We start from the raw sequence: 20,903 nt of genomic DNA on the forward strand, positions 1-20,903 counted from the left end.
GTTAAGACAACAGAGAAGCTGTAAACAATTATATATGATAATTATATATGAAAACAGACTGTTATTACAAAAATTACGAGATTGTCAAAGATCATTAGCAGTCCTCTGCATTTTTTCATGGAAGCAAATTCTTTTGCTAGTTTTCTAACTCGATCGCTCTCACTCTTGGCATTGTGCTTCTCAAGTAATTTTTGATGAATTTTAACTTGGCAAATCTTCTCTTTTCCGTTTGGTAAAAATTGTAAGTAGGATAAAAATTAGCGTTGCCAGTGTCTTCTCTTGCCTGTCGTCTATCCTTCGGCTACGTAAACTATTCAGCTAATGACTTTTTTTTTCTAATCTGGTAATCCACTTTCTACTTGTGATTAACATTTTCTGTTTGCAGTTAGGGGCATAAAATATAATATGTTCGGTTGAAAATCTATTTTAACGCCGAAAGTGAAGTATCGGTCTTTCTTAGTTTATCATTCTTACTGCGCCCCGAAGCTCGTGCGTCCCCACCCGCGCACCGCGGGGGTATTATTTACGCCACTGCATTTATCACATGTTCAATCTTTCGTTCAATAGTCCTTAATGCACACAGCGATATGCATAACTCGAAAAAGGGGTGAATTTCCAAGAAGCGGGAAGATAAGCTTCTAGGGGAGAGATTTCTTTCGTATTATCTCAATTCCTCATAATCTATAATTGGGAGTAAAATATTTTCGGTTAGAAATCGCTTATTCACAAGTTACGATTATTCAGAATTTCTGGAAATTCAAGAACACAATATATTTTGGAAAGTGCCATTCGTTTAAGATGTAAATTCGAACCTAATTTCCTGAAATAACAGACGTGATACACCTTGAGTTTACACATTTACTTTGGATGCAATAATAATAATAATAATAATACGGTGGAGGCACATAGTGGTTCGAAGTACAATTTAAACTGTAGGTCCAGTCCCGATTAGCCTTATTGTGCATAAACTGGACTTAAAACACCAAATCAACCAATCAATAATAATAATAATAATAAACCATTGTTATCTTCATATGCATTTATTATTCTTGTTGATATTAGTAGTAGCAGTACTCGTCCCTCGTCCCTATTCATTTGTGGTTGCTGTTTCGGCTATTGACTGAAATCACTTTAGACTACCCCTTCAAGAATTTCTTTCGACGTCTATGACTATGTACAACACATATGTATTCTTCCGATCGAGAAAATGCGTTGTAGTTTTTGAATACCCATTAGTGCAAAGGCACGTAATATGCCTAACGTGCACAATGATTGTAATCATACGCATAGCAATAAGACTTATCTGACCACAGACAAAGAACCATGCGACTTACGTTCATTTACCCGGCAGCAAGCCTGTGTAGCGGAAACCGAAGAAATCGTAAATTGCCGGTCACTTTCATGGAAAGTGCCTGCTTTAGTTCTTCCATTTCTTCTTTAACTTGTCACCTGTATGCAATCTGTATTTTATGTACGTATTCTTCTAAATCTAATCTTTACAATGGTGTAAGATACATATTACCATTTTCGTTGAAAACCCCTGTCACTAAAAACAAAAGGTATCCCTTGCGGTCCGCTTCCAATACTCACTGCATGGGAAAAATACGGACAGCGCTTTGTATATTGCCAGGTATACTGTTGCTATGGCAACAGCGCCGGAAGTGACGTTCACTAGACCAGCGTATTTGAAAGGTAACAATAGGATCTTGCCCCGGTGCTTGGGGCGGGTCGTTTGGCGGAGGTATAAATACCGGGTTCCGACTTGTAACGGTCTCTCATATTCTCATATCCTCAGACACAGATTCTCAGGCTCTCAGATCAGAAAGTGGCCGTCCCTCAATGGATTAAGACAGTTTTATGGATGCATCGTGACACACAGAGAGTAAGCGCCGGATGTGTAGGGACCTCTGCGTGATAAACTACGGGGGCGTGTTAGCTCTAAGCTAAATAGTGCGCTCGTTGAGTGAAGTCTTGATAATTGTATTTCTCTGTGAGATGGGGCAAGAGGCAACTTAGACCATGTGTTATTGGATCTGTAATGGAAAAATGTATATACGGAGTAGGGGAGGTATGTGTAAATAAACTGCAGAGGCGTCTCGTGAACTCATTCGGTGCATGCTGCGCGTGCGTCAATTGTCGGAAAAAAGGACAGCTAGCTCTGCGACGACATTCATGAGCATTTCTACATTTTAATTTCTTGATATAGGAGAAGTATTTATTTTGCACGAGAGCGCTGAACTAAGCTTATATTACATTTCTTGGATCTGAAGTGAAAGAAAGTGTAAAATAAATACTTCTCCTATATCAAGAAATTAGAATGTAGAAATGCTCATGAATGTCGTCGCAGAGCAAGCTGTCCTTTTTTCCGACAATTGACGCACGCGCAGCATGCACCGAATGAGTTCACGAGACGCCTCTGCATACAAGATAACTCCATGAGACGTTATTTCTCGTAACAATTGCAAGACGTTACTCAAAGGTACAAATCATATGCTTTGATGAATGAAACGAAAGAAAGGATGTTGTAGAGTCCAGCAAAGTAACCACACGGCAAGAAATGACACAATTACCTTGCTTACAACAGAAAATTGACTTACCTAGTGTTCCCCTTCCTGACCATTCAATTTATTACCCAAATAGTAACGGCTGAAGGCACACACACATGTGAACCTCTCTTCCACGCATTACGCCCTGGACTGCATTTTGTAGACTAACTACTAACGAGGCATGATAATCTGTGGGAGTCGTATTGTGTCATGTTCACGTATGTTTGTGGTACTCCGTTCACCAATTCATCTTATCACATTTTTAATCATCTTCGGGATTAGCCAAAAGTGGAATAAAAGCGAAACCAAATAAAAGAAATCAAGCGCCCTCCTCGTTGCGATTAATAGTAGCGAAGTGACAAAGCAAATGTAATTTTATGAAGAATATGGAGAGGTTTTTGTGTTGGTGAGTGATATATATTAGATGTATTAGGCAACACTTGCAGGTTTCTGCTAGATTTATCTGAAATATTTTAGAAATTTTAAAATAGCGTGCCAAAGTTTATAATAATAAAAAGGAATCGAACATTTGCAGCATTATACAACTGGAATCACTTATTACCCACAGAAAAGCATTCAAAAAATGAACCAAGATATTGGTGCCCTGTTTTGACAGGAATGTATACTTAACATTAGAGGCGCATAACACATATAGTATTGCCACATGAGCAAGAATGTTGTCATCTCAAAAGAAAGTTGCATTTTATTTTGCAAACAGGACATTTATAATTTTATTACGCATTTCAATTACGCTGCAAACTAATCTTGATACCGGCAGTTTGGAGCAGTATTGCATACTTTATAACTTTCTGAGAGATAAATGTTGTCACCAAAACAATGGTATACGCGTACATTAACCCGGGAGAACGCGCGCGACATCTGAGGAGGAGGGAGTGGTCAAAATATCCGCGCATGAATATTTAGGTCTATTTTGTTTGTTTCATCATATTTCAAAATTAGTTTTGTTGTATTTTATTGTTTCCTTCTTTCTCTTGTATTTTTTTATTTTTAATACAAAAAATAAAACTGGTGAGAGTTTTCAAAAGTTTTATACACTTTTTAAATAAAATGTTTTGTTCTCTTTTTTATAAGAAAGTAAAAGGCAAAACAAACACGATCTTATTAATTTTAATAGGTAATTTTTATTGTTCTTGTTCAGTTTTATCATTGTAAGAATACAATGTAATTATGAAAGGAACATGATTTTACTTAAGTTTGATGCAAAAGTTTTAGAGAGAACAAAATTATGATACTAAAAGGTATTTACAATTGCAGTATATTTTCTACTTTAACTACTACAGTCTTCATAAAAATATATATCTTATGTCTTTACCCCACATCCACTTCATCGCCATCAAGATATCCATTTGCACATTCCACACATTAAGGAAACTACCGTGCGTTAATTTCTATCTTCAGCCGAGAGATCGGGAGAAGCGTGGCGGGCGGCGCTGACGGAGATGCCGACATTTGCGGCCTGTAATGCCCGCTTATTTTTATGGACATATGCAGACATATTTATAAATATTGCAAAACGAGCACTAACCTGTGTTATAATTCTTCATCTGTAATTCATCCAAGTTCTGCCCTTATATACACAAAAAAATACACTTTAGAAACGATGTTAAGAACCACAGATAATAAAACATTTTAATCATAATTTTGACCAGTAACGTCCTGCTTAAGTTTATATCCTTGAAAGAGTTTTGTGTCGATGGGGATCGTTTGGAGGTTTCGAATGTGCAACACTGTATCAAGATTACGCTGTAGACAAAACCTTTAAAAGTCAATGGTTTTCGTGAGCTTCCTTGCAATCCGTAATCTCCCAGCTCGAGTTTTTTGTTCCTTCGCGACTAGATGAAGACAGAGCTGTGAATAAAGTGGCGAGCAGATGTAAACCAAGAGCGTGTTAATTTCGTACTGTGCGCAAGAGTGTTATTCTTGGTCACTTGCCGTTACTTGTTTGTGTTATTGCAGTGTGTGTGTGTGTATTGTGTCAGTGAGACGATTGGAATGCCAGCCGCAAGGTTCACGTTACGAGGGGGGCTGATAAGTTCTCGGCCCTACCCAGAAGGACTTTAGCTACAGGGACGAAAGTTTCAGGCTATTCAACGTATTCTCCCCGAAGGTCTACACACTTGGCACTTTGTTGCTCCAACTTCTCTAATCCCTCCAAAAAAAAAAAAAAAAAAAAAAAAAAAACCTCCTGGTTTGCAAAAACCTGTTCGGCAGCTGCTATAACCTCGTTATCACTTCTAAATTTCTGTCCTTTCAGAACTTTTTTCAGTCTAGGGAAGAGATAATAATCAGAGGGCGCAAGGTTTTGTGAGTAAGGTGGGTGGTCAATGCACTGAAACCCTAGGTCCTTCAGAAAATCCATTGTTCTTCCAGAGCCTTGTGAACGGGAGCGAGCATTACAGGCCGCAAATGTCGGCAACTCCATCAGCGCCGCCCGCCACGCTTCTCCCGATCTCTCGGCTGAAGATCGAAATGGACGCACGGTATATGTTAATGGCAGACATAGAGTGAACAGTGGATGCATTTTTATTATTTTTCTGATATACATTCTTCATCGCCAAAGAGGTCATCTTACTCTTTCATATTGCCTTCCAAGCTCTTTATCACGTTGTTTCTCCTTCGTGAACCATATGAATTTGATTTTCTTCTTCTGAGTTCATAATAATAGGGGAAAATCCAATAAACATCTATTGTTAAATCTATAACACGAGAAAGCGCGCGCGGTAAAAAGCACCGCATATGAAATTAAATTGTGCCTTTTAGATGGTAGAACTCCACTGTTAAAATTGTTGGCTGGCCAGCGAGTCGGTTTCGTGGGAGAAGCGCAGGTGCGAGGAGCGCACGGTGTGATCTGCGCACAAAGAGAAAAAGATCGTGGGTGAAGCGCACATTCAAATGTTCTTCTTTCTTTCCTTGCAGGTGAATGCGTGCGTTCCTCCCACGTAATCAGCGCGGCTCCCACATGTTCAGCATAGATAAGGTGGGGGTATAAGAGCCAAACCAACACGTTTGCACAAAAAGACAAGCACATAAAGAAATTTGGGGTCAAATCCCCGCCACGCCCGCTCTCCCGGTTTAAACAATAAACTCTCTAAGAATATAAAAAATGCATATAATTCACTCCTAGTATCCCCAATATGAAATCTTGAATTAAAGAGACAATAGTCGTTCTTTACATGAGAATACAACGATCTGCATTGTTTTTAGAAAATCTTCAACACATTTTATTTGAATCTTACCTTTTAACTTCTTTTTCCATTTCTGAAGAAAAAAATATATTATTCTTGAAAATGCGAGGATCAATGTTTCAGATACAGTATGTAACATTGTTATTCGTACACATAGAATTTCCGAGGAAAAAATGTCATATCTACTAGTAAATATAATCATTTTAATATGTACCTGGAAATTAATGTTAATGAAGGTTTCATCAACAAATGTCAATAATAATGTATGTTAAAAGTGTATAAAGAGAAAAACACGCTGTTTCATGCAACATTGTTATTCGTACAGGCAAGAGTTTCAATCTTCCTCGCATACAGTGCCACCGCTATTCGGGCGATTTCGTGCAGTTTGCAACTTCGTAACAAGTTTGAACATGCAGGCGCGCTCCCCGTCAAGCGGAATGCTGGCGTAGGTATTGTTTGTAGACCTGTCGACTATCTATCAGCGTGTTCGAAATGGACAAGGTGAAGGAACTTAGTTCCGATCTGAAGGATGTTGTTATAAATTTGGCCCTTAGAGGTTATTCGTTAAGAAAAATTGGACAAACAATCAATAAATCACACTCCACAGTTCAATACATAGTAAACAAATTTAGAGTGGAAGGTTCAACACAGAATGTGCTGAGAAAACCAAAAGAGAGACGGTTGAATAAACGTGATGAACGCTTTATTTTAAAAAGAGTGCGAGAAAACCCTCGACTAAGTGTTCCTCAGTTACGACCGTTAGTAGAAAATGTTGCTGGCAAGATGATGTCCGATCGAACTGTCCGACGTGCCTTGTGGAAGCATGGATATCATGGTAGAAAACCACGAAAGATCCCGTATGTAAATAAGATGAATCGCAGGAATAGACTTTCATTCGCGAAAGAGCACATCCACAAGGGCCAGGAATTTCGGGATAGTGTCATATGGTGAGACGAGTCCAAGATTAATATACACGGGTCAAATGGGATAAATAGGGTCTGGAGAAAATCAATAAAGACAATGATCACATTAACACAGTTCCAACAGTTAAACACGGTGGTGGGTCATTAATGATTTGGGGCTGTATGTCGTCCAAAGGTGTTGGTACCATCCAGTTTATTGAGGGTATCATGGATGCAAATGTCTATTTGAACATATTGAAGAACAATGTAAAGCAGAGTGCCCAAAAAATGGACATGCCGCCTATCTACAGATTCCAACAAGACAATGACAGTAAGCATAAGGCGCGAGTTAACATGAATTGGCTAATATGGAATGTGCCCAAGCTACTACAAACACCAGCTCAAAGTCCAGACTTAAATAATATTGAGCTTTTATGGTCAATTTTGAAGAGGCGAGGAGTCCATAAAGCAGGCGTTAAGTCCAAACAGGAGTTGAAAACTGTTGTGCAAGCCGAGTGGAATAAAATAAGCTCTGAAACATGTCGGAAACTGGTTAATTCTATGAAGAACAGGTGTCAAGCAGTAATTAAAACCAAATGGTTAATTCTGTGAAGAACAGGTGTCAAGCAGTAATTAAAGCCAAAGGATACGCATCAAAGTATTAGAACTGTCAGTCAATTTGCTCTGAATATACTTTTTCTTTTATATTATTGAGCGTACGAATAGAAAAGTTGTACAAAAAATTGCATGTTTCTCTTTCAGTTTCATTTAATTTATTATTGTCATTGGTTATAAAGAATTGGGTAAGATTTTATGTTCCTAATGATATTAGTTATTGAATTGTAAAGAAATAATTTCAAAAGAGTGTATTTCCTTTCAGATATTAAAGCATTTTCTTTGAAAATCCGTGTGTACGAATAAGAATGTTACATACTATATATATCACCTTTATTCAAGATTTGTCACCAAATTACATTTTACCTGTAAATACAGTCAGCTGTAAAGATAATTTGTACAGAATAATATTCATACATTTATTTACAGAATTTACAGGATTGATAAAGTTTTATCATCTAACCTAAAGGAAAAATCTTACGAAATAAATTATATATATATATATATATATATATATATATATATATGTATGTATGTATGTATGTATGTATGTATGTATGTATGTATGTATATATCCATATAATTTCATCTTTTGTTAAAACATGCTGTAAGAAATTCTGTCCTTCATGTCTTACACGGTTGGCTGTACAATTAGGCTCTAAACTTAAGGTTGAAAGTTGGAATATATTCTGTAACGTAATTCAAGGTCATTGTCAATTGAACTATGTTTCCTACCCCACAGGTCCTGGTCACTGCGGCTGTCTTGATCCCCGCACACACGGCGGACATACTTGGCGCCATCCCTACGGAGGTTGTGCCACTGGAATTCTACGTAAGCAACACTTTCCTCACTATTTTGATTATTCATTTTTAAGACTACATACAATAGAAAAATACGAATACTTGTTTTATTCAAGTATTAGATTTTTGAATTAATATTTTTGTAAATCATGAGAATTATTAGTTGTAATATTATAATAACGATCTTCATATGATCCTTGTGTAACGTTTTACATTATTGCTTAACTTAATCATTGTCTTCATATCTTATCAGTCATTCTACAGAGTGAATCAAAAGTCGACAACCTAAACTTTACACCATGACAACCGTAAGCCTGTGCCTGTTGATAGAATTTCGACTTGTAGTGTTGCCAGCTAATGTAATCTGCCCATAAAATGGCACTTTCTTTACTTAACCCTTAGAATCGTCAGTCCCAAACCCATAAAATGATGCACATGGCCCATATTTATCCCAAGTGACAGAATAACATGACATTAGTCATCAAACTTTTAATCTTGACTATTCTATAGTTTCTAGGTATTTTCTTGATAAAATTAACGTTGACCTCAGTTATCGATTAATTTATTGAATTCCCTGCATGGAGTAAATTGATAATATTATGTAATATGTATTAAATACCTCAAGACCAACATTATGAATTGCAGAAAATTCGGTTTAAGTATATCTTACGGTTTCATGTAATAAGCAATCAATGTTTAAGCTGCTCGACTTTCGAAACCCACTATACATACCCATTCTTCTTTCCAAATCTAATTATAATAATAATCTTGTTGCTATGAAGACATGAGAAGAGTGATTTAAGTGTAGAATTTTACTATGAAAATATTTTATGGAGCTATAACGAGAAATTCTTTCATTCAAAAGAAAGAATCCTGAAACTTGACTACTTGTCTATTCTCTGAAGAGAACAGTGAAAATACTCCGATATAAAAAAATCCATTTTAAAAGAATATCCTTATGGAATAAAATTATACGATTAAACACACTCGTTTTTTAGTTTTCTAATTACAATCATAATTTTAAAATGTATGTGCCTTTCTTGCATTTTTGGCTGGGAAGGGGATGTAGGAGCTAAATTACAAGCTGTAGTATCTATAAATTTAAAAGGTTGTAACACTAAAAATGTGATAGTATTTCAACATACAAAACTGCAGGATTTAAATGCAGTGTGTCTTAAAAGTCTTGTAGGATTCTAAAAAGTTATAACTTTAAAGTGATTGAGAATAAATATATTTAGGAAAGAAACAAAAAAGTAGCTACCATTTTCGAAAAGGGGATAAATATGGTATATCATCTTTGGTCATACGATTAATTGTATTTAAGTAATTAAAATCAATTTTGAGTTCATTTTCATATTCAGCCTCATAATATTCCGAGTTCAATCAAAAAGGTCTCATTCATTAAAGTAGATTGTATTGTTCAAATCTTGTGTCGAGGCTTCCCCGATGGCGCAGTGGTAGCGTCGTTGCTTTGTAATCAAGGGGTCCCGTGTCCAATTCCGGGTGGAGGCACATAGTGGATCGGATCCCACTTTAAACGTAGGTTCAGTCCCGATTAGCCTTACTGTGCATAAAGTAGACTTACAACACAAAATCAATCAATCAAATCTTGCGTCGAAGTGGTCTTCATATAAAACATTGAACTTCTTTCACTTCAAACCAATATTTCAACATTTTCAAAGTATCATTTATTTATCATGAGTACAAACATAGACAATGAATGTTTTCAGACATCGCCAAGTATAACTATAGGCTAGTCATTCCCGCAATAACATTATCCCAAACCGCATATATCTCCACGGGCGCCGCCATCTTGCCAGATCTTGTGCAGACGAAACAAGTCAACTTTCCTTAACTTGCTCCGGCTGCAAGATGGCTGTTAGCCGTCTGAATGGCCGGACGCTTTCACTCTGTAAGACGGGACGTTAACTTCTGTCCGCCGAACGCGTGCAAGATCTTCAAGCCGACTTGAAGTTGTCTGGCCCACCGAACGGGGCTGGTACCTTATGTGTTAAAGTTACTAACCGCTATGTAGCGAAATTCTTTGTATTATGTGCCGGCCCCCGTGGCTGAGTGGCTAGCACATCGCACTACGACGCCAGGGTTTGAATCCTGGCCTGGGCATGGATGTTTGTGAGTCTCAATTCATCAATTTCATCATATCATCACTCATCCCCATCTTCGCGAAAAGTGGCACAAGAAGCAAAGTAAAATAAAGGAAATCAATCAATCAATCAATATATCAATCAATCTTTATATTATGCCAATTCAAACGGTGAAAATATTTTGAAATGTGATCAGTTTCTTTAGTTTGTAAATGAATCTCATGCATGCATTCTGTAGTTCTTGTAACTTATTAGGTATGGAGCTGCTTGCATTGAAAGCAACTATGGCTCCATAGATTAACCGTGATAATACTAGACTATCGCACATTTTTTTCTTAATCGCCTACAATATCATTTAAGTGATATAAGGCTCCAAGAGATTTGCTTGCTTTTTTATCTGAATCTTTACAGCCCATAAGTTTCCGTGACTGTGCAATCTGCAGAAGAAAAAAAATAGGTAAATTCTTCATTTGCTCTACATACTACATTCCTTTTAAAGAATGAAGTTATGGAGATATTAACATTAATGGTTTGAGATCCACAGAAAGCAATCAGATTTTCGGGCCAGTGGTGTACAGTGAATAAAGAACCACATACAGGGTGTCCATAAATTAAATATCTATTATGTTGAAATCGTATTAATCCATAATTCGATCCCATCATTCAGTAGAATGATACGAAATTGTGATTTTACTCACAATGTTTTTCATGGTATATGTTCTTTACACATTACTTACAACATGTGCACCATACACATCACGACACACTTCCCATCGGGTGATTAGAAAACAGGTGATTCGAAAAGTAGATTCCATGAATACCTGTTTTCTACTTTAAATAACAGTGAGGAATCACATGGATTCCAGATGGAAATTTTATTTCAAATTAACATTTGATATAAACATGGGATTCAATTCCAGGGCCCAAGTTCATTTTGTTTTATTGCTATTTTATCATGCTACGTATGCAACTTTTACATGGTTCGATTTCGATTTACGACTTACCCCTCCCTTTCCTGGGCACGTCGCTGGTTAACACACACTGCAGAGCTCTAGCATATTGCATATTTCCTTGACACTTAATTTTCACTTCCATAGACTTCTATCCAATTATTTAGGCGGGTCAGGTATAGTTCTCTTAGCATTAAAGAACAGTGGTAGTAGTCTATGAAGCGCATCATGCCTACGAAACGGGGAGTTCTGATTAGTTTCAGGAATGTTTAAATTTACTTTTACATTCATTCCCGCTATCCAACGATACTTATTGTCTCTTCTATTGACGGACAATGCCTTCTCAGTGGTAAGCGCGCATGCTTTATTCTTCAACATAAATAGCCTTTTCTCGAAATACAAACAGTGCTCATTCCTTTAATGAAGGTTAAAATTTCGTGTGCCAAAATTCTACGACGATTAGTCTTTCTTCTAGGAGAATTTGAAAAAAAAATCATGCAACAAATGGAACCGTTACAATACAGGGTTCATTTTATATCCGACAATGCAGACAATAATTAAACCATTTGTTTTCTTCACGTCAGTAATTTCGAACGCTTCACAATTCTAAATTGAATGATTTACAAACTTTATGTGGGCTATATCTAAAATTTGAGTATTTGCCTTTAGGAATTCTCTTCATTCGAGAATCCCTAATAACACTAACGGCGGTATAATCATTTCAGGATAGATAGCTACTGTAGGTAAATTTTATTGAAACATGAACCAATCCTCGCAAGTTTACCATAATTATTCAGAGATTCAGTTATAAAATCTCTCTGAATAACAATACACGTGCTTGTTAATTGTGGAAAGTAATTGTTGCGTCCGTAAGGAAAACGCAAGTACTTTTTCCTCCCTCTGAGAAGACAAGCAATGATCTTTCAAGAAACAATATTGCGACAACGGTTAGACAACCTAACAAGATTCTGGTGTGAGCGCAATTCACTTGTTTTCTTTGCATATCAGATAATTTATTGGTTACGAAGCAGGGTTGCCACTAGATGTGGTAAAATTGTCTGCTTGTTGTTGCTTCTTGCATCTCGTAGTACTTCTTTCACTTGCATTCTTGTTTAGGTACTTTTCATTCTCATCTTTGTATAATTAAGTTAATCGCAACGATGATGATGAATCGCTAACACTGTTCGTCAATTGCAATAGAGTTAGACTTGATACATATATTACGTGAATTTCAAGTACTTTGCCAGTACATTACTTGAAGTAGATACCAGTTTTCTTACAAATTGCATTAAAAAATAATTTACCAAAACATTCGAATGGATTCAAATTCACAATTCAATAACATTCTTACGCTGCAGGCAAATACATAATGTATTTGAATACTTATAATATCTTCGCCTAATGAGACTAGCAGGGGTCTATACAATAACTAGAGTTGACGAGCTGTATCTTTGCGGGCGAACCCTGTCCAAGCCCGGCTGCGCAGTAGCAAGGGGGAGGAGCTACCGGCTGCGGGTCATTATTCTTGCGTTCTGTCCTTGCTGTCGACCACCCAAACGGCGAGAAGGTGGCAACTACATAAACGTATCTCTCTCTCACTCTGCGCGGAGAAGCCAAGACCACCCGCAAAGATACAGCTCGTCAACTCTAGCAAACTGATAGGATGAAGAATTAGGGCTACATAAATGCTACTGCAGTTTCTATAAAAAATTATATTGCGTGGTTATTTGATTCATTGTTTTAAATCCACTTTATGCACAGAAAGGTTAATCGGGACTGGACCTACAGTTTAAAGTGGGATCTGAACCACAATGTGCCTCCACTGAGTATCGAACCCGGGACCCCTTGATTACAAGGCTACGTCTTCGCCATCGGGAGGCCATAATTAATCATGGGGACAGTAACATACAAACACCAATGATCCTGCATTTCCAATTATAGAGAATATTAAGGGAACTAGTTTTCTTCTTTATTTTTTACACATAAAAACAACTAAAGAATAGCATTAATTATAATTCATTGAACCATACCAATGGACGTGTCTAATTAAACATATTATCGGAACAATGCTTTATAAGGCAATGTTCTCTTCTTAATAAATTCCTCATAGTACTGCAAAAGTCAAATTTCAATAAGAGAAAAATGCTTAAATCGATATTAAAAATAAAAATGCATCACCTGCGGGAATCGAAATATTGGAAACTTAGATTAGGAGGCGATAACGTTAAACACTATCCTTTGCGAGGAAAATAAGAGAAGTGAAATAAATCAATCGCAAAAAATGGCGCATAATGTACAGGGTGCCCACATGAAACTTCCCTGATTTCAAATTAAAATTGTGAGGAAACTGTTCGAACCTAACCTAGACCCTTGCGGTTTGCGGCTTCATGTAAAAAGACTCAAAAAGTTATTTTTAAGAAAAATAAATAAAATAGCGTAACCCTTAAAATGTCGATTTCGAACCACTGTCGACCTGACTGTCGATTAACACTCCCAGTGGCTAGCAACTTGTCATACAAAGCCTTAATTTTATTGGCTCCCGTCCTAACAAACGTCTGAAATGTCTTTGGGCTGAAATTTTCGATTTCGTTTCTACATACCACACCACGCAGTGCGCTCTCTCTTGTGCTCTCGTCATTGTTGCTAATTACTCAGCACCTAAGAAGTAATAATTTGGAGTTGCTTTACATGATGCCGCAAACCGCAAGGCTCTATGTGGACACAATGTATTCCTAGAGCCTCGCCGATAGCATAATGACCAGTGGTATCACCATGTAGTCAAATGGTCCTGGGTTCGTTCACCTGTGGAGGCCAAACTGGTCAGAATTCCACTTTAAACGGCAGGTTTACTCCCGATTATACTACTTGTGCATAGATTGGACGTAGAAAAGGAAAATTTTGCAATCGGAAAATATCCCGAGCCTGGCAACCCTGCTAGGAAGCACAATTTTTCAACTTCTTTCCTCGTTGCCAGCCTACCCCGCCCCTCCAACAACCGAACTTGCGTGTATGTGGGAAAACAACGCTCTCCCAAGATGTCGGCAATCATACGTTCCCACATAAAGGCGGTGAGAAACTTTCTTTCTGCGATAACGACTGCAATACTTAGGGAACGGGGAGGGGAATCCCATGCAACACTGCGATGAAGTAAGCTTTGGGAAGAAGTGTTTCACCGCCTGCCGCTCGTGGCACCCAGAATTGCTCTGGAGCCGAGCGTTAAAAAGACATTGCAGATATAAGCACGCACACTAATGCATTGCGATAATGGATACGGTGCGAAATTTAAATGAAATTTATTCGTTGCTCAGTAACGTAGGCCTGATTTTTATCTCACAATTAATTGTTCTGCTGTCTTCCCTTTCGAGCAGATTGCCGCTCATGAAAATGGCATTCGCTTTATGCACACCTTGTGAATTTTTGCGATAATTTAATTGTTAGTTTATTATTTAACGTTGCGTAGCATTTTACATCTTTTTAACCGCAACGATGAAATAAAAGGAAAGTCAAATTCAAATGTAAAGCAGAATCTTCGAATATGTTTCGTCATTGCATACTTTCGATACTCAATCACCAACAAATCATTGTTGACTAACGACCTTTCAGTCTGATGCGTGGTAAGTGATGCTTTGAGTGTCGTATTGTTGTAAAGGATTAAGTTTTGAGCCCTGCCTGAAATGCCTCTGCAAGGATAAATATTACAAAATATCTATTTAAAATATCAAAATGTGTACTGAATTTTAAATGTTTTCAGCTGAATGACTTTCAAGATATATTCCGTATACCATATTTCGAAATAATACCCTATTACAATGAAAGTAGGCAAAGAAGTGACTCGCAAAATTTTACAGAATGCAATGCAATGTTTTTTATTATCTAACTGATAATATATGGGTTTCACCTACTGGTGTACGCAGAGGGGGCTGTTAGGGCTATCACCCCTCGATATTTTGAGAAAATCAACATTTTTTAATAAAAGCAATTGAGAACTCGCGAAAAACCAGTGTTAAATGCAATCTCCCCCCTTTTAAATGACTCCCTGATTAGTATTTAGAGAGTCGAAGGTTCTAAACATACGAAATATCTACTGTGCATACCGCCCCCTAGCAAGCAGCTACACTATGTACTATCCGCCTGTACAATTCCCTCCCGAAAAATAATCCTGTGTACGCAAGTGACCTCACCATTTCATTTTGAAGAAAATTCCAAAAACTTTGATGTGTTACTTGCTTCAACTGCTATTCTTTCGTTACTACATTGAATCTAAGGTGGCTGACAGCGTGTTTCATGTGTCGAAGATGCAGTACTTGGTCTCCTAGATACAGCATAAGGTTCCATCTATGTTTTGTAATATCTGAAATTGTATGAGTGGATCCATACTTTTGAATCACCCTGTACTATGATAAATGCTGCAATATTAATATTTTGTTACGAGTTAGTAGGATGAATCGAATTCTTCAAACATCATATTTGGTGTATGTATTCACTACGTCAAATGTACTGAAAAAACTGATTTCATTCAGGTAAACAAATATGTGTGCCTGGGGACTGGTTTGATAGAGGATAAATTCAGTTTCCTGTAAAATTATTTTAATATTTATCCAAGAAACAAATAGAAAAACATAATGACGAAACTAAGTTTACCGTTGGTAATATTGAAACAAATAGCCATTTGTTTTAAGTCCACTTTATGCACAGTAAGGCTAATCGGGACTGGACCTACAGTTAAAAGTGTGATCCGAACCACTTGTGCCTCCACCGGGTATCGAACCCGCGCCGTTGGTTTTGGAATTTGTCACTTTACATATTATATGTATACATACAAGATTCAATCAACTTAGACCCTCCATAAAATATATTCCTAGTTCCACCTGTGTTAGGGCCTATAGCGTAACAAACTACTAATATTACTCGAAGTAAAATTAATATTAATTAACTGATAGCAATACAGTAATACACTTCTCAAGGTATACGATTTTAATTGATTTTAAATCTTTGTTGAAAAACGCTTTGGTGCCAGTAATTTTAATAGTGTCGAACACGAACAACATCCAAAAAATTACTATAAAGGTCTTATTTATGGACTACATAATGTTAATATTTTACTTATGCTGTAGGTGGAGCTTGGTCGTGTCATATATATTTTGCAAATAAGTCTAACTTTAAAGTACCTACCTGATATTCTAATTTAAACGTCCTGTTATAATCTTTGTGTGATTTGGAACACTTATTTGATTTTTGTTATTTAGCGCCGCTTTTCTGCCACTTTTGGCTAATCGTGACCATGAGGATGAGTGATGATGTAATGAATTTGATGAATTGATACTCACAAATAACATCCATTCCAGACCGATATTCAAATCCGGGACCCCTGGCGTCTAACCACTCTGCCACTGGATTGCAACACTTTTTTCTGAAACATCTGTAGTTGAACTTAGGCTTTATTGATAAATTACAATCCATATAAAATTTTGCTGTCTGTTGCTCTATTGGAAAAGGATGCCTATTCTAAACCAGATTTAATTTTTGAAAAATTCATTATGGTTTCTAGAAAATGTCGCTGCTGTAACCGGCCAAGACGCACTGGATCTTAACTATTAAGAAGTACTTTCAGGTCTTCGAATATTTAGCACATCATTTTCATTTTTATTTATAAAAAAAAAAGTTATGCCGACAGAGAACCTGGTATAAGAACAACCTCGCACGAAGACGTCAAAAAGTACACGAATTTGCTACAAGATATAATTATAATTCATAACGTATACCTTAGTAATTAATAAATTATCTCTGAAGTAATTCCATGACCAAATAACCTCAATATTGAGGACTGAAAGTCTCACGGCTGTAGCGATTGTTGTCCAAAGATAGAGGAAGATTGACTTTCCCAGGCGTGGCCTTCTGTTTCATCGTTTCACATTCACCGTGTCCTTGCCCAGAGGTGTTCAGATGCTCAGCAGCGTTGCCAACCCTAGCATGATGATGCTAATCCTAGCACAATTTGAGGTTCGCTGGCACCTAGCATCCTGCTTGCATAATGGGAAAATCTAGCATAATTTGTAAATTTGCTTCTCTGGGGGGGGGGGGGAGAAATTCACTTAAAAGACGACAATTGGAGAAATTAGAAACAAAATTATATCCAGATTTCATTTCCGGTCTAATCACACCTTTTTCTGTTCATCTTATCTTTATTCTCCCCACAGAGTGGCCACTCTAGGACCATGATAAAATTCAAGCATAATTCCCGGTTTTCAAGGCGAACTTCCCAAAAATTCAAGGCTACAAGGAGATGTTTTCTCTATTTCAATCTTATGTATTACCGCCACACACACACACACACACACACAAATATATTAACAATGTAAAGGTTTGTGCGATTCAAATGTATCCAAAAATTCTAATTCAATTCAATTGAACGGTATATAAGGTATAAGGTTTGGAGTTTGCATTTGCTATTTCGCGTACTCAGACTAGAAATGCATCTACAAACACAAGTCTCAAATGTTAGGGGATATAGTAATTTATGAAAAATTGATAACTGTATAAGAATTTCAAATTTGCCTAATCAACTTCAAGATATCTTATCTTGCAATAATCTACCGCTTGTCACATATAGGCTATTGTTGTGGAAAGGTCAATAACAAAGTAGACATTATTGATACAATTCTGTTTTATTTTTCAAGCAGCCTTCTTTTCCTTCGTCGATAAAAGTTAAATCTAAACTGTGAAAAACTTGCCTCAGGGCATTTATAATTATGTAGAAATTCAACGGGAATTGGATTAATAAAAGTTTCAATTTTTCACGTCTACGGTGCAAAATTCAAGCAGAATCCACGCATAATTCCCGGAGCTAATAATTCATGCATAATTCCCGGAATTCAAGGAATTCCCGGTGAGTAGCCACCCTGCCCCAGTTTACCTCGTGAGGAACATTTCATGGAAAGAAATGAGCAGAAAGTTCTAGGCCCCAAATGAAACTAATGTTCTTCTGTGCAGTCGACGAATCATCCCACACATTCTCTAGTTCAACCTTTTGTTTACCAGCTATCTATGTATAGATACCTCGACAAGGTCGTAGTTTATACGTCATAATGTCGCTTTTTTTCGCTGCAATTGCGATTTCCTTCTTTTATATTATTGTTAACGCATATACTGCACCGTAAAGGGGGGGAAAATGTCAGGAAAATGGCGGCTTCCTTTGAAACTAAATCAGTGGCGCATAGACATGTCTTTTGGGGGTTACAAGTTGTGTTCTATTACTCGTATGATCATAATGCAATTATTTTCTTGTTCCATACATGCCAGCGATCATTTCCATGTGTATTTTGACGATGTCCTGTACTTTGTTGTCCAGGGGCGGAGGGGGTAACTGGCATTTTTCTTCAAACATTTAGGAATTTTCCGGTTTCTCCCCTCCCCCGCATCCATATATACACTCAATGTGCATACATTTTATATAGTCCGATTTTATGGTTTATTCCGCGTATAACGGTACTTGATTCGTCCGTCTAGGGCAATTAGCTTCGGACCTACAGTCGTGTCAAGGTAACTGCGCATTTTGCTGAATGGCTCAGTGGCGTACAGACATATCGTTTTGGAGGTACAAGTCGTGTTGTATTGTTCATATCATAATAGTGCAATTATTTTCTTGTTCCATACATGCTAGCGATCATTTCCATGTGTATTTTGACAATGTCCTGTACTTTTTGGTCCAGTGGCGGAGGGGCATTTTTTCTGAGATTTTGAATTCCTCCCCTCCCCCGCATCCATATATACACTCAATGTACATAAATTGTATGTAGTCTGAATGTATGGTTCATTCCGCGTATAACGATATATCATTCGTCTGTCTAGGACAATTAGCTTCCGATCTACAGTCATCTAAATGAAACTCTGCATTTTGTTTAAAATTGGCCCGGTAGCAAAAAGCGTACGTGGAAAAATGGGCTTGGTAAACAAAAGGTCAATGTTGAAATCATCTCGGACGAAAAGATTTATAATAATGAATTACTATTACTAATTATCAATAATAATAAATCATTATTATAATTATAGATCCTAGTACAATTTATCAATATTTAGCATAATTTCACAGATTAAACACCACTTTTTCTTATCTGGAGGTTGGCAACGCTGATGCTCCTCTTTTTCCTCTTCTGCGTCCCATAGCTCGGGAGCGTTTGCTTATTGTGTCAGTGCATTTCTCCTCACCAGCGGCTGTCGCGGTGAAAGTATTGTAAAAAGAGACTGCCTTTACCGGGGGCGATGCGTTCTCGATACTTGTTCCTCTGCCGTCATTCACCATTGAGGTTCCTGGCCAATAGGGAAATTTCCCTGCGTATCTCTTTTCCAATTTAAAATTCCCTCTCACAAGCAATGAATAGAAAACATACTTATTGAGGGGTTTATCGTGAGATTGCAATCTAGGAGGAGATACAATTTTAGGTGATTTATAGCAAATTAGTACCAAATCAAGTGATTTATCAGGCACGTATCTCGAAATAAATTTGTTGGGAGTCTGAACCAAGTGTGTCAGAAATAATAATAATAATAATAATAATAATAATAATAATAATATTTTTATAATAAATTTATTTTACGTGATGAGCACAATTTGAAATCAGGTACATCATCACTATGTCTAGATTGGTCAAACAAAATTGCAGAATTGAATACATAGTTATAAAATATAACAGTGGATCATACAATCTTATACAACATCATAAATTCAAATTGTAGGTTTCTACAAGTTCAGTTACTAAACCTCTGGCTTAATTTAAACATGTCAGAATTGAGATATTCCTCTGAGAATATCTGGGAATTGTATAAGATATATTACTCAAAAAGTAATCACTATCTATCTGTACAAAATTTATCCTTTTCATTTTTCATCTTTCTTCTAAGGTTAACATATTCAACTGTGTAAACCACTCAGAATAATATTACTCACAGTAATTTTTCTTAAACTTTGTACATAATACCCTGATAAAAAGTTTTCGAACTGATTCAACTTTTTGAAGGTGATTCGTGGCTGTCAGAAACCATAATTCATTAGCGTATTCAAATATAGAACGAACTATCGTTTTTACAGGTATATTAAGGTATCTTCTTTTTGAAAAACTTTCCATCAGAAAAATATGAAACCAAGCATCTTCCTTGCTTTTTTGCAAATTTCTGAAATGTGCTCATCAAATATGAGACAGGAGTCTAGTAATATTCCTAAGTCTTTATGGCTGTCATACACTTGGGTTTCATTTTGATAAATATAATAGTTGGAAACGATGTTATAAACTTTCTTAGTACATCTTAAACTTTACACTTTTTAAAGTTAATTTCCATTTCATTAATGTTACACCAATTTGCCATTCTATCAATGTCAGCCTGAAGTTGAACTACTTCATTATTTGTTAAAATACTCTTAAAAACCTTTATATCATCTGCATATAGTAAATATGTGCTACATTTAAACATAAAGTAACATCATTGATAATATAATATAATAATAACAAAAATAATAATAATAGTAATAATGTTTAAATTAAAATAATTTTATTATAATTATATTAAATTCAATTAACACTAATACAAATATATAAATTAATTAATATTATATTATTATTAAATTCGGTAAAAATACCGAATAAGAATAGATACATATAACAACACGTATTCATTATTTAGCTTATCTGTAGTTAAGATCGGCATAATTTGCATAAAAACAAGTGCTCTAACGTCAGATAGATGAAGAATTGAATATGTATTGAATAAAAATAGGACGTTAGAT

General features: G+C 36.5%; 1 protein-coding gene across 1 annotated transcript in view; it reads left to right on the forward strand.

The window, feature by feature from the left end:
- The window catches only part of LOC146002076 (uncharacterized), a 41,067-nt gene that overhangs the window by 17,916 nt on the left and 2,248 nt on the right, over positions 1 to 20,903 (forward strand). Inside the window, exon 2 of the mRNA XM_083139791.1 lies at positions 8,012 to 8,101. Coding sequence (XP_082995917.1) covers positions 8,012 to 8,101 — 90 coding nt within the window. The remainder of the gene's footprint in view (positions 1 to 8,011; positions 8,102 to 20,903) is intronic.

This window comes from Lepisma saccharinum, chromosome 18, assembly GCF_977018435.1.
Source record: "Lepisma saccharinum chromosome 18, izLepSacc3.1, whole genome shotgun sequence".
Classification (NCBI taxonomy): Eukaryota; Metazoa; Arthropoda; class Insecta; order Zygentoma; family Lepismatidae; genus Lepisma; species Lepisma saccharinum.